The sequence below is a fragment of the Urocitellus parryii genome, chromosome 2 (assembly GCF_045843805.1).
Source record: "Urocitellus parryii isolate mUroPar1 chromosome 2, mUroPar1.hap1, whole genome shotgun sequence".
NCBI classification, from domain to species: domain Eukaryota; kingdom Metazoa; phylum Chordata; class Mammalia; order Rodentia; family Sciuridae; genus Urocitellus; species Urocitellus parryii.
This window is the reverse complement of record NC_135532.1, coordinates 27,519,124-27,532,841: the sequence shown is the minus strand read 5'-3', so window position 1 is coordinate 27,532,841 and position 13,718 is coordinate 27,519,124. Positions and strand designations below refer to the sequence as shown.

General features: G+C 38.4%; 1 protein-coding gene across 3 annotated transcripts in view; it reads right to left on the bottom strand.

Annotated features, from left to right (window-relative positions):
* Fry (FRY microtubule binding protein) overlaps window positions 1-13,718 on the bottom strand; it is a 406,369-nt gene that overhangs the window by 183,780 nt on the left and 208,871 nt on the right. For all 3 annotated transcript variants that reach the window (XM_077795147.1, XM_026414538.2, XM_026414540.2), the window contains one exon: window positions 8,074-8,273. In XM_077795147.1, coding sequence (XP_077651273.1) covers window positions 8,074-8,193 — 120 coding nt within the window. In that variant the 5' untranslated portion in view covers window positions 8,194-8,273. The remainder of the gene's footprint in view (window positions 1-8,073; window positions 8,274-13,718) is intronic.

Genomic DNA, 13,718 nt, shown 5'->3' with positions numbered 1-13,718 from the left:
CCACTGCAGCTCCATGCAGGAACAGTGGAAGATTAAACCAAAGTAGATTCAATAAGCCATGACTTATAAAATCATCAGTGCAAGAGTTAATGGTTCCATTTGTTAGATATATGAGAGATAAAACTGGCTGCCTGGCTGCTATCATTTTATAGATGTGAAAACAATGATGGATCACATCTAAGTGATTTTGCAAGAAGTACAGGCTGGTGGAAAGGCTGGGATGAAAAGTCGCATTTCTTGCATATCAAACAAGTTACAGGAAGGAGGATAGACAAAAGAGGCAATCGGAGAAGAATTGAAAAGTCTTGAAATTTTCTGAACTTTCCTTACTTAGTTTCACATTTTGGGACAGCTGACCTCTTAGTGTGGCCTAGAAATCTGCTTTTGCTACTTGTCTTTGAGACCCCTAACCATAAGAACTTTTGAAATCTCCCCTTTAAATGCCAGTGAAAATCGTCAAAGTTGGACTCACCTCAAATGCTTGTTTCCCTGCTTGGATCCTCATTGTTTATACCTCAGTGAGCCTCAGATACTTTGCTGGAAATAGTTAGGTGGAGGTGCTGCCCTCCTTGTGTATTTTTGTTTGTTTCTGTCACATCCTAAAGCACAAGCACCCAGAGGGCCCCAACTGAGCCTGCTAGCAGCTTTGGCTATACCTCTGTTGGTGACATGGCTGAGCTCAGGCAAGCATCCAACAGTATTGGTGAATGCCATGGCTGACAGCCAATTGTCCTGCTCAAGCCTCTCTACTGTTGGAGTGAACACAAAGACAGGAAGCACCAGGCTGACTTTGAAGGAAATATACCAGAAGATTGGGTTACTTGATCCCAGCTCCCTAATGAGGATGATGGTGGTGGTGGTGATGAGGAAGATGACTGAGCACCTTGCATGTGCTCAGGATCACACTGGGCACTCCACACACATTCCCTCTGAACGCTCAATCACCCTGTAAACTAGGTACTGTTCCTTCCATTCTGCAAATAAGAAAAAAGGGAAGCTACTGGTGCTCAATGCCCGAGACACTAAAGAGAATCAGGACTCAAATCTGGATCAGTCTCAAAAAAATTTTTTTTTTGTCTTTAGCCTTATTTATTCTTGTTCATTCAATCCACAAAGTCAAAACTGATGAAAGCTTTTGCATTTTGAAAAGCTGAAGTCTTATTCTTGAAGAGTTTATTAAGAAGCTAATGGCCTGTGACTACAGTGACTGATGCTATTAAATAGAGACTTGCTGATAATGGCTGTATTCTGAAAGATTGGGTCTGACCGCCAAGAGTCAACCTGACTCTCCATTTTTTGCTGGAGTGAGCTTGTGGGGCAGGTGGCCATATCAAGTAATGAAGTATCCTTAGATGCCTCCAAGACAGGAGGCTGTGAATCTATGTCTCATGTACTCAGCACATTGTAGGGCATTCAGCTGCTAAGTACAAAGGATAGAACAAAATCCTTATTGGTACAGAGATATAGAGATTGGCAAGATGACCTTTGGAAACACATGGGTTAATACAAAGACATTCCTTTCATGTTGCTATATTAATGTTTCATTCATTCAATCATAAAAAAATTTTTCATTCTTTTTTCAAAAAAATTTACTATGTACTGTATGATTGTCCCAAACGTGGAAACATGGTGTGTGTGAGCATGCATGCATGTGTATGTGTGTGGCAAGATGCAACAGACACAAGTATTGTCCCCAAATAACTTATAAGATAATACTGTATTTTTTTTTACTTAAAAAATTGTTCCCCCAACCCAAAAATACATTTTATACTATGGTCTAGTTTACAAATATTTAACTGAAATTTTCATAAAACAATATTTACCCTAAAAATCTATAATGTCCTCTGCTATTTTCGGTCCTAGTCTATTTTAATTACTCTAATTCAATGAACACAGAATAGTTTGCTTGAGAGAATGATATGGTTGTTCTGATGAAGGAGAGATTTAAAGGCATATGGGAGTTTGAGTAGATATGGGCAAGACTCGAGAGACCAGGGAAGAAATTTTAAAAAATTTTTAAAAAAGAAGAAATTAACACCAAAAACTTTTACAGACAAGGAAGTATGTCAGGTAGGCTGAGCAGCTAAGAAGCATTCTAGGGAGAGGGTTTGGCACACATAAATGCATGATGGCAAGCAAGAAACATGGTACATGGAGGATGTACGCTAGGCTGTGTCCAAAAGTGAAAACATGTGAAATAAAGGTTTCTAACAAAAAATGTAAGGAACAGGGTTGTACTAGGATTTATTAGATGGAATCAGAGGGTGAACTGGTTACAAATCACGCACTGTTCCTTTTATTAACCCCGGGGACATCCCATCTTGCCAAGGGAACATCTGCTTACACCAGTCTCAGAGGACCACCCTGGCTTTATCTGCATGAGGAGTAAAATCAAGAATTCTGCAGAAGTGTAGGCAGGATGATGGATTAGGCAAAAATAAAGGAAGAGCAGGAAGGTAAAGTGGCAGCCCAGGAGCAGGGCTGTTTTCCTCACCATCCTGAAGGTGTTTTTGTGATCTATATGGAGAAAGCTGTGGGCCTTGAGGGCTGGGATGTTGGACAAATCAGATGTTTTACAAAAACAGTGATCTAGTAGGGAAAAAAAAAAAGTCTACACACTGGTCTAGGAAGATGAAAAGCTATTCCAGTGGGTTCTAGGTTAAAACAACCAACCAAACAAACAAACAAGTCACACCTAAGAATTTGAAACCACAAACCAAAGTTTTATGTGAGCTGGGGGCTTACATTTGCATTATCTGCTAGTATAGAACTTTCTAAGCCAAAAAAGCAATATGTATCTGACTTTAGATAGCAATAACTTTAGGGCCACAAAAAGGAGCAAAAGCAGAAAAAAGGATGGAGAAAGACTCCTATATAATGACTGCAAATGAAACTCAGAAATATAAGCTCCACTAAAAAATTGGTATGGAAATTTGCAACGTACATGAAAAACAATCTACCACTATCAAAAGTTATCAGATACAACAGATAGAAGTTATAGGCTCCAAACACTGATATAATAGAACAATAATCTAAAAGAAAACAGAAAAATGTATGTTTAGGTGATTGAAGACATAAAATAAAATAAAGTTGTATTCTTAAGAAAAAAATAAAATGGGAGGAAAAACATGCCAAAGACATCTTAAAAGAGGCCCAAACAGTACCCCTAGGAATGAAAAATGAGGTTGTCAAAATTAAAATTCTCCATGGGAATGATAGCAACAAGTAAGAAATGGCTCAAGAGAGCATTATGAATTGAAAGATAGATCTGAAAAAAATTACTTGGAACATCATAGTTAAAAGAAGAAGCATAGCATGAAAAGGTTCAAAATACATCTAATAGGAGTGCCAGAAAGAGAGAATGCGGTAATGGATAAATGGCAATATTAACATAATTAATAATTAAGAATTTTCTAGAATTGATGGAAGATGTAAATCCTCAATTCAAAGTCAAGAAATAAAAACAAATTCCCATCCAAATGCAGTGTAGTGAAAGACTGGAACACTAAACACAAGGAATAAAACCATAAAAACAGAGAAAGATATCATCTGTGAACAAGTAATAAATCAACTGCAGACTTTTCAATGGCAATGATAGAAGTAACACAGTATAATATAGCTTCAAAAGTCTAGAAGGAGAATGAATGTGAACCTAGAATTCCATTCCCAGAGGACCACTGCTGATAAACTGAGGGGGAAATAGGACATTGAGATGAACAAGACTGAGTTATTTATCACCCACTGAGTCTTTCTGTATTTTTTATTTTGAAATAAAAATAACTTTAAACAGGCATAAATAACTAATTTAGCTTGTTTAGAATATTTTGCTTGGGAAAGGTGAAATAATGGTGACGGAGCAAGAGCAAAGGATATCAAATATCCCCAAGAGGCAAGAAGAAAAGAAGAAAATGAAAAAGAAAATTATTGACTTACTCATAAATATTAATGAATGACCTTAATGTCTTCTGGGTACAAAGAACAATATGGCTGAACAAGTAAAAGATGTTCAAAAATACATTTATTTTTAAAAAAATCTAAAATTTTCTTTTGCTAGGATATTTTTATTTGTCATCCCCCCTCCCCCAATCAAAGTTAGCTATTTGGGTAACTTTATTTATTTGACATAAATAAAACTTTAAACTTTAATGTAATGTAATGTAGAACCTATTATACACAGTCTTTTAAACTGGTATGGGATTCTTAGTCATGTAAAATTGAAAAATACAGATTCCTATGTAGTATTCCAAATAATAAAGCTATACTTCCAAATTTTTGAAAATTATCTTTGCCACTTAAAGTTTTAGTTATGTTAAGGTTAATGGAATACAATTTTGTGATTTGATATAAACACATAGGAGTTCAGAGTTCTAATGGATTCAACATCTTTCTTTCTTCCTTTTTTTCTGGGTAGGGGGTACTAGGGATTGAACCCAGGGGCACTTAACAATTGAGCCACAGCCCCAGCCGTATTTATATTTTATTTAGAGACAGGGTCTTGCTAAGTTGCTTAGGGCCTCACTAAGTTGCTGAGGCTGGCTTTGAATTTGAGATCCTCCTGCCTCAGCCTCCCATACTGCTGGGATTATAGGCGTGTACCATGTTGCCCAGCAATTCAGTCTTTCTAAATGAGGTGAACTCAACAAGATAAATAGGAGAATACTTTTATTAGAATTCCCCTATTAGAGTATGTACTCTACATAACATAAAAAATAATACCTCTTGGGATGGTGGTGTAGCTCAATGGTAGAACATTCGCCTATCACTATCATGCATAAGACCCTGGGTTTCATCTCCAGCACCGCATAAAACAACAGTAGCAACAAAACAAACAACAAATAAAAACAAAGAATCCTTCCTGCTGTGACTGCAGAACAAAAATGCCAAGTGCACATTTATACTTTTCGAATCAAATAACAAGATACAGAATCCATTATGGTTACTCTCCTACAAGGAAGCAAATATAAGGACAAAAAATTACTAAGCAATTTTCAACAGACAAGAAATGGATAGGGCACAGAAGTTTATATCTGTGCCAAAATACACAAGGGGAATAAATAGCTTCTTTCTATAAAAAGCAACAATACCAAAAATTGATGGCATATATTTCTTCAGGTAAAAACTCCAAGCCATCAGCACCTACCAGCTCTCCGACTAGGCACCCAAGGACAACTGGCTGATGAAGAGGTCTTGTGCTTTTTTAATTAATTCCGTCCCCTTGCGTTTTTCTCATTTGGGAATACTTAAGTTACCTCTAATGAGAAGAATGCTGGGGCACATCTGAGTTTCTCAGGCCTAATGCTTACTCAGAGAAGAAAAGAGGCCATGTAGACAAATTCAGAGCTGAGTAAAGAAGAAAAAGTTAAACCCAATCTATGTCACATCAGGAATCCCTAAAGGACAGTGTTTGAACTATTGTTCTGGAAATATGGATGGCTCAAAAGAAAGAAAAAAAAAAAAAGAATCTCTCTCAGCTTTTGAACAACTTCTCGTTCCTAGGGAAAAGTCACCAGGATGCTCAGTTTCTGAGACCCTTAACTTGCTATTTTCACCCTTCTCTGATGTTGAGTGAAATTAATCCTCATTGTGCCTTCCTCCCTGGGCTCCTCCACATGCTCTGGACCCAAGGCAACTTTCCTCCCTCCACCGGGTAGGAGTCCCGGCTTCCTAGGCAGCCAAACGTTCTGTGGATCAACACTGTTCTGGGCAACAGGAATTTGGGAACTTGACTTGGCTAACTGAAATCACAGAAGAGCTTTGTGTTGGTCTCAAAGGCGAGTGAAGATATCTTTATGTGAAGATATTCCTGCAGAGACTGGCAACAGACTGCAACCTTACTGCAGGTCAGAGTTAAGCTCTGACTTCACCCATCCATAAGGTGTGACCTTAAGCAATTACTTAACCCTCTCTGTGCCAACTTTTCCCATATGTAAATGGCAAAAGACCTCAGGTCATTGTAAAGATAATAAGTGAAGCACAACCTGGCACACAGTAAGTACAACATAAATACTAGTTATTACTAGTAGTAACATAAAAACACAAGAGGCTTACAAAAAGGTGCTGCTCTTTAAGTAATTTAAATTGTAAAAACAAGAAATGTCTCCATAATAATAGAAATTCAATAAATGATTAGAATTTTATGAAAAGAATGTATAAAAATGAGCTCCAATGATCTAATAAAAACTTTAAAGTGCAAAATTCATAATTTTCAGGTAAACACACTTAACACATGAACTTGAATTTTGACTACCAAACTGTAAACGGTGATTCTTACAAGTCATTTTTAACAAATGATGTTGTGCTTCATCTATTACCTATTTCCAGAGATGATGCTGTGGGCTGAATAATATTGCTCTTGATCATTTTAAGCTATGATTCTACAGAACAAACTCAGAGTATCTCCTCATGGCTCCAGTATCCTCACAGGAGGCACAAAGCCCTTCATAGGAACAGCTGCATCACTAGGAATTCCTTTCCTTCTCTCCTATTGTGTGTGGCCCCGCCAAGGTCAGAAAACAAGTAATCTGAATCTACCAATTGCACTTTCTTCCTTCCTGAGTGTCCTTTCATGATTTCGAAGTCCTCAGAGCCCTGTTAAAGCAATTAACATAAGGCTGACCCAGGCCTTATTTTCCAACAGAAGCATCTGCAAAGACACTGACGCCCAAGGACATCATCTGTCCAATAAGGAACCTAAAGGTGAGTGAGTCAAGAATTTCCTATCTTCCAACTATCAGAAACTGAAGTGAGGTTTCACAACTGCTTGACAATACACAGACTCTGACAATACAGTTCGGAGAACCTTATGTTCTCAAGCTGGAAGTCCAGATAGCCACTTGAAAAGCAATGATTTTTCCTCCTCATTTATTTTAAAAATATGGTGAGGGTCTGGGGTCATAGCTCAGTGGTAGAGCACTTGCCTTGCATGTGTGAGGCATTGAGTTTGATTCTCAGTACTGCATATAAATAAAAGAAAGGCACATTGACAACAACAACAACAACAAAAATTTTAAAAAGCATGGTGAAAATTTTTGCCTTCAGCATATAAACATAGCAGAGACTCTGAACACAGTTTTCTATAATTAATACTCTTCTTAGATTATGTTTATTAGTCCTGAAGCAGCAGTGAAGTGGGCTACTGAATTGGATTTACTGAAGATCACTTTAAAAATTCTCTACACTCAAATTTTTTTCCTTTAACCCATTAAGTCCCAAAGTCTTCAGTTCCGTGAGTGTTTCAACAAAATTGACACAGGTGCATTAAAATAGGTTGGAAATCATAACCTAGAGCTTATGTATCTTTTATAATCCTTTATGTATATTTTTAAGTATATATGGAAGTGTACATATACAAATTTTTCAAATGCTTTAATCCTTCACCTATTATTTTTCTTAAAAGAATAGAATTATAAAAATATAATATTTATTTCAAAGTAACCGTGTGTGTGGTATTTGTTGCTCAGTTTAAGTTTTTATGTGTTCTACATCTTGGACAATGGAACAAAATGAGTTAAATTAGGAAAACTAACTAATATTTTGAAAATTACCCATATCACCTGTGATTAAAAGGGGGAAAAACCCAGTTTTTTAAAGTAAAAGGATATGAATCATATTAAAAATGTAGCACTTACTATTATAACTTATTAGAACACAAATCTATTCTTTGCCAGAATGGCAAAATCTGGTAAACAGCCATCCTTCCTTATCTGTGGGGGCGGGGGGGGATTGGTTCCAGGATCCCCTTTGGATATAAAAATCTGCAGATGTTCAAGTGCCCTGTATAAAATGATGTACTATTTGCATCTAATCTGGACATATCATCCTATATACTTTAAATAATCTCTAGATGACTTACAATACCTAATATAATGCAAATGATACGTAATTAGTTGTTAAACTGCATTGTTCTTGGCCAGCAAAATATTAAGCACATTCAGTACAGATGCAATTTTTCCCCCCAAGCCTCTGATCTGAGTCTGGTTAAATCCTGGATGTGGAACCCGCAGACACGGAGGACTGACTACATCCGTGTACAGATGAAGTTTAAAAGAGGCAGGTTTTATGGCACAGACTCACCAGTGGCTCTGCCATAATGATTCGGATTTTGCGTTCGGCCTGAGTGGTGAAGTTGACAAACAAGCTCTTGAGGACATATTCTCCTGGTTTGCTGTCAGGGTCCACGTTGATGGGTAACATGGTTGGCGGCCCTTTCTCCCTGTGTGTGCCTGAAGCAGGTGGAACCGGAGGCTTGATGTAGCCGTTGCCAACTGGAGAAGCTGAAAAACAGAATGGATGTTCTTACCGGCTGAAAATAATATCATAAATATTCAGGCAGGGTGTGTACAATCATAAATATAAGGATATGAATCATATTAAAAATGTAGCACTTAATATTACAACTTGGCGCTGTTAGTTAGAAATGGTGATAAAATTTACTTTTATGATATCAGGCTTGCATTACCACAGATTTGACAATCTAAAAAATTCTTTTGGTTACCCCACAGATACAGCTGATGAATTCTGTAATCTATAAGATGCTTTTGGTTTCTTTTTTAGAAGCCAGGAAAATGGACTGAGAAAATTTATATGGGAGAAAAAAATGATTTCTTGTCCAAGTTTTTCTAATGGCAGGAGCTCTCTGTCTTCTGTGCTTTAGCAGAATAATGGAAAAGATTTTGGGGTCATATCTTCTAGAAGACTCCAAGATCCAGTTGGCTATTACTCTCAAAAGGGAGGTACCTTTAGAAAGCTACAGGCAGTGCTGTGCTGTTCATGCCATCCGAGGGTAAATTTAAATTTTCACTCCCACCACCCTTGCTTAGGGGTGTGTGTGTGTATGTTCGGGGTGTGGGGGGGGGAAATAAATATATATTATATACACACATGCATATGAAAAAATATATGAAAAACATAGATATTCATGTTTTGTCATATATACATACATGTATATATGTATAATCTTTTATACATGTATAATCTTTTTAACAGTGCTGGGCCTGCAGAATACCAGGCAAGCACTCTACCACTGAGCCGCAACCCCAACAGTGGTCCTTTATAAAATGTGTAAATTCCCTACTTGGATCAGATCTTGAACAAGGGCAGCTATCAGGGCTCCTAGTGAGTAGTAGTCTCTGCTCAGAATGCAGATTTCATGTCTCTGTTCTTTATGTTCAATTCTAGCATGCTCCCAGCCAAATACTTTTGATGAAGTTAGGCATCAATATCCAATGAGAGAAATGTAAGAACAAACAATGCTTAGGATAGACATTAGGAATGCTAAGGACGGGATAATGACAAAGTAGACCTTCAAAGGCAGCATACAGTTCCCGGTGACTGGGTACAGAGATGAAGGAAAAGAGTCATGAAAAAAGTGAATTTCCAGTTTGGAGGTGGGTTTAATTATCAACAGAATGGTGGTGTCATTGATAATGAAGAAGAAAACAAGATCCTACATGAAAGCTGAATATTCATAACTACAAACAAATGCAAGTGTTTTCTGCTTTGGCTCCAAAGCCCAATTCTGAGAAAGCCACGCAAATGTTTTATTTTATTGAATTTACAAGCATATATCCAATTTCAGATTGATGATTCTTTCTCATCTTTCCTACCCCATCTGCTCCAATTCATTTTTCCTGTTCAGGGGTCCCTTATATCTCAGGAGATCTTTCCAGATCTTAACTACTACCACACCATAAGAATATGGCTTCTCAAGAGAGAATGATAAAATAAAATGTGTTGTAAAGTTTTTCTTTTCACCTCCCTATTCCTTTTTAGCCATGTCCTCGTCTCAGCCTTTGGAAATCCATGTCAAGATTATAACAGCAGCTGACTTTATCCCATCTGCTTTCCATACCCAACCGGTCTCTTTCTTACATGGTTTCGTCACAACTTTTATCTACTTACAACTTTCAGTAGCTCCCAGTTATCCTCATCAAGCCTCAAACACACTGGCCTCAAGTCCTTTAGTAGTTTGCCTCCCTGCATCAAAGACCAACTGAAACCCTGATTGTCCCTGGAGCACACTATTCTTATGTACATTTTCCCTTCTTTCTTTCCTACTTTCCATCCCTCTCTGCCCATCTAATCTTCTTCTTTTACAATTGGCCAAGTGGTTTGCCTAGGATTGGCCCCTATAATTGAGTCATATAATCTTTTTAGCTGTATCCCTGAAAATTCCCTAACAAGACAGCTTGCCAGATGCAATATGCTGTCCATGGGGGATTGAATCCAGGATGCCCTGGTGACACCAGAATCTAAGAAGGATCAACTCTCTTACGTAAAACATGCAGTATTTATATAAAACCTGGGCACATTCTCCCATATGTTTTAAATCAGCTCTGGGTGAATTAAAATACTTAGTGCAATGTAAATGCTATGAAAGCGTTGCTACGTGGTACAATGACAAGAAACAGAAAGCTGCATGTGCTCAGTAGAGATGTAATATTTTTAATCCAAGATTGGCTGAACCAACAGATGTGGAACCTGTGGATGTAGAGAGCTGACTACACAGAGGTCTTTGCACAGATAATTCTCAATAAATCTTAAATCACTAACTAAACATAGCTTCTTACTTCATTTGTATAATATGTCTAAGAGTGATTCATGGGGTGGGAGATACATTAGGAGAATTAGTAATGTCACAGTCTCTAAAGAACAGGGCATACTATTTGTGACATCAGAGTCATTAAAAGCACCACAAGCAGCTTATGGAAAGATACTATTTATTCTAAAGGGGCCTATGTGAAGTCAGGTGACAAAAATAAAGTGCTGCCCACTTTTCTCCCTTGCCTCCCACTCTCAATGCAGGGACCCTGTGGAAGCAGGACGCCTCCCCAACTCCAAATTACAGAGGTACATCATAGCCCCATAAGCATCTTCCTATATGCCGGGCATCGTGCCACAGAACTGGAGACTAGAACATAAACCTAAAACGTCTATTTGGAGTACAACTTCTTACTATCTTTGGTTTTCCACAGAGTTGAAACCACTTCTAGATGGCAGCAATAATTGAGTTGATGTAAAATACAATTGGGAGACCCGATCCATAATTACAAGACTCCTGGGACAAAATGTCATAACTCTAGTGAGGATTTTCATGACAGTGACCTCTGGCAGTCCTCCTGCAAAGCCATATTTTGAACCTGATAGCTGAAATTCAGACACAAGAATACCTTTCAGATAAATCTTCCGTATAAAAGGCCAAAGTACCCATTCATTGCTATCATAAAAAAACATTATCCACCTGTATTTCAAAGCCAGATGTCTTTGTGAGTACAAAAGTCTGTGCGCATAGCCCGAGTGAGCAGCTGGGTCTCAAGCCAGGCGCAGCAGAATCAAAGTGATGGCACCCTTCCCTCCGAGTCCCACGCAGATGGGCTTGGGAAGATGGAGACACAGAGAAAGTGTGATGGAGTGAGTGTCCTTGAACTGCATCCACTCCCAAGTTTCAGTAACCCCTCTTCCTCTCACCACAATTAATTCCTAATAAATCCTACCCTTAGTCGGCATAATTTTCAAAAGGAAACATGACATGGTACCTGTCAATAACTTACTTATTTGGTGACGATTTATCTGAGAACTAGGAAATTCAGGTTCCCTAATCATCAAAACTGAGCCACAAAGTCCACCCTCGTCTAAACATCACCATTAGGAAAAAAAACCCCCAAATCATTAGCCCCTCCCTTGGGAACTCAAATTCCAATCATTTGTCTAATTTCTAAGGTCACAATAGTCTGGAAGCAGAAAATTATAAGGGAAGGGTGTAACTTCCTACAGGTAGAAACTCAAGCAACCCAAGAAGGAAAAGATGAAAAGGAAATGTCATCATCCAGAAAGTCACCAGAGGAAATTGCCTGAACGTGATGGCCCCACGGGTTTGGATGGCTGCTGGTTCCATCAGGCACACGGCCATGATTAATATTCATGGTGGATGGTGACTCTGAGTCCCTGTACAGACAGGTAAGGCTAAGGAGGGGGAAAGATAAAAGTACAAAAGGTATAAACTTACTGTCCCCAGGAATCCAGCTCTTAAGAATTCAACCTCTTTCTTCCTAGATCCAAATTTTAACAAAAATTTATTTTTGATTGAAAAATAAAACCAAATAAAATAAGACACGGATGCTGGAACAGCCATACTTCTGCTCCACTTTTGAGCTTTGCAAATGCAGGCTGTGATGGTTGGAGTCTGCTCCTCTCTACCTGGGATGCTGTCCTTCCTTTCAACCCAACTTGGCAAGCAAATGATCCCAGCCTTCAGGGTCGGGGTCAATATTCCCGCCTCCACCTGCCATTGTAGGGTCTCTGGTTTCCACAGTCACCCTACTGTTCCAAGAGGACAGGGTCAGTTTCCTGTACCACAGGGTCTCTTGAAATATGGATCCCTTACAATCAAAGTGTCCTGGCAGGTCATCTACATCACACCTTCTCCTTCCAAAAATTTGTTGAAGGAACAGTTTTTAATTTGTTGTTTTAAAAACCTCTCCCACTTAAATTTATTGCACATGAGGATTTTTATCTATTTATTTCTGTTTAATTGGGATAAAGTACACATAACAAAATTCATCATCTTAGCCATATTGAAGGGTGCAGCTCAAAAGCATCCATGCAATGAATTTTTTTAGCTTTGACTCCATCTCACTTCATTCCCATTTCTTTCTTCTTTCCATTTTTCAATTTTCACCTAACAGCTCAAGATGCCTAGAAATGAATGTTCCTGGTATGGGGCTGAGGTGGGTGGAAAGGAAGGACACAATTTTCACACATTAATTAGGTCTCTAGTTATGTACCCCTTTCAAAATTTCCTTTCTCTGTTTTCTTATTTACATTTTAATCTTGGACTTTCTCTCCATTGCATTCTGTTGTTTTGTTAATCTTCTTCTTTTTTTGATTAATATCTTTTATTATTTTTATTCCAAATTCTGTTCCCACTTGTCTTTTTTCTGAATCGTTTTAGATGTTTTCCCTCTTTCACTGAGTCTCCACATTTTCTATCAAGCAGGATCTACTCCTTTATCTACACAAAATTGGTTTCGGCTCCATGTTTTTCCTCTTTATTAGCTCTATTTTTGGCCACAGGTGATGACCTCTGAACGTGACTCCATTTCTCCCCAATTTCACTGATTAAAAGCTTCACTTGCAGGCTGCCTGCTCTCAGGTCCCTGGTACAATTTCCCTAAGTTAACCCCATTTCCAGGAATGTCTAACCTTCTGATCTCAGCACCAAGAAAAATTCCCCTCCATAATTTGGAGTTCAGTTACATTTTCATTATGACACTGGACAGAAAGAAAATGCCAACCTGGGTATCCTCCTACAAGAGCCCCAGAGGCTAAAGTTGGAAGTGGATAAGATAGGAAAGCCACTGGTTTTCTTGGTCAGATTTTCAGAAAAGTATTTCCATCTCTTACTAGAGGGTATCATTCTTCTCACGCCCTCATTTCTAACACTATTTACTTATTGAGTACCGAGGTGTCAGGCACTGTTCTAGGTGCTGGGAAAACGGCAGCCAATAGAGCCTGTTACACTGCCCAGAGGCAGGGCAGTGATCAGCCGATGCCTATGTATGCACACACACACTGTGTCAGATTGCAAAAGTTCTAAAAGAAAAATTAAACAGAATAAGTGGCTAGAGGAACCTGCTCTTCTGTACCTGCCTGAGGGCTTTCCGATGCTGTGATCTGGGGTTGCCACAGAGGGGAATGGAAGCTCAAAATATTCTTGAATT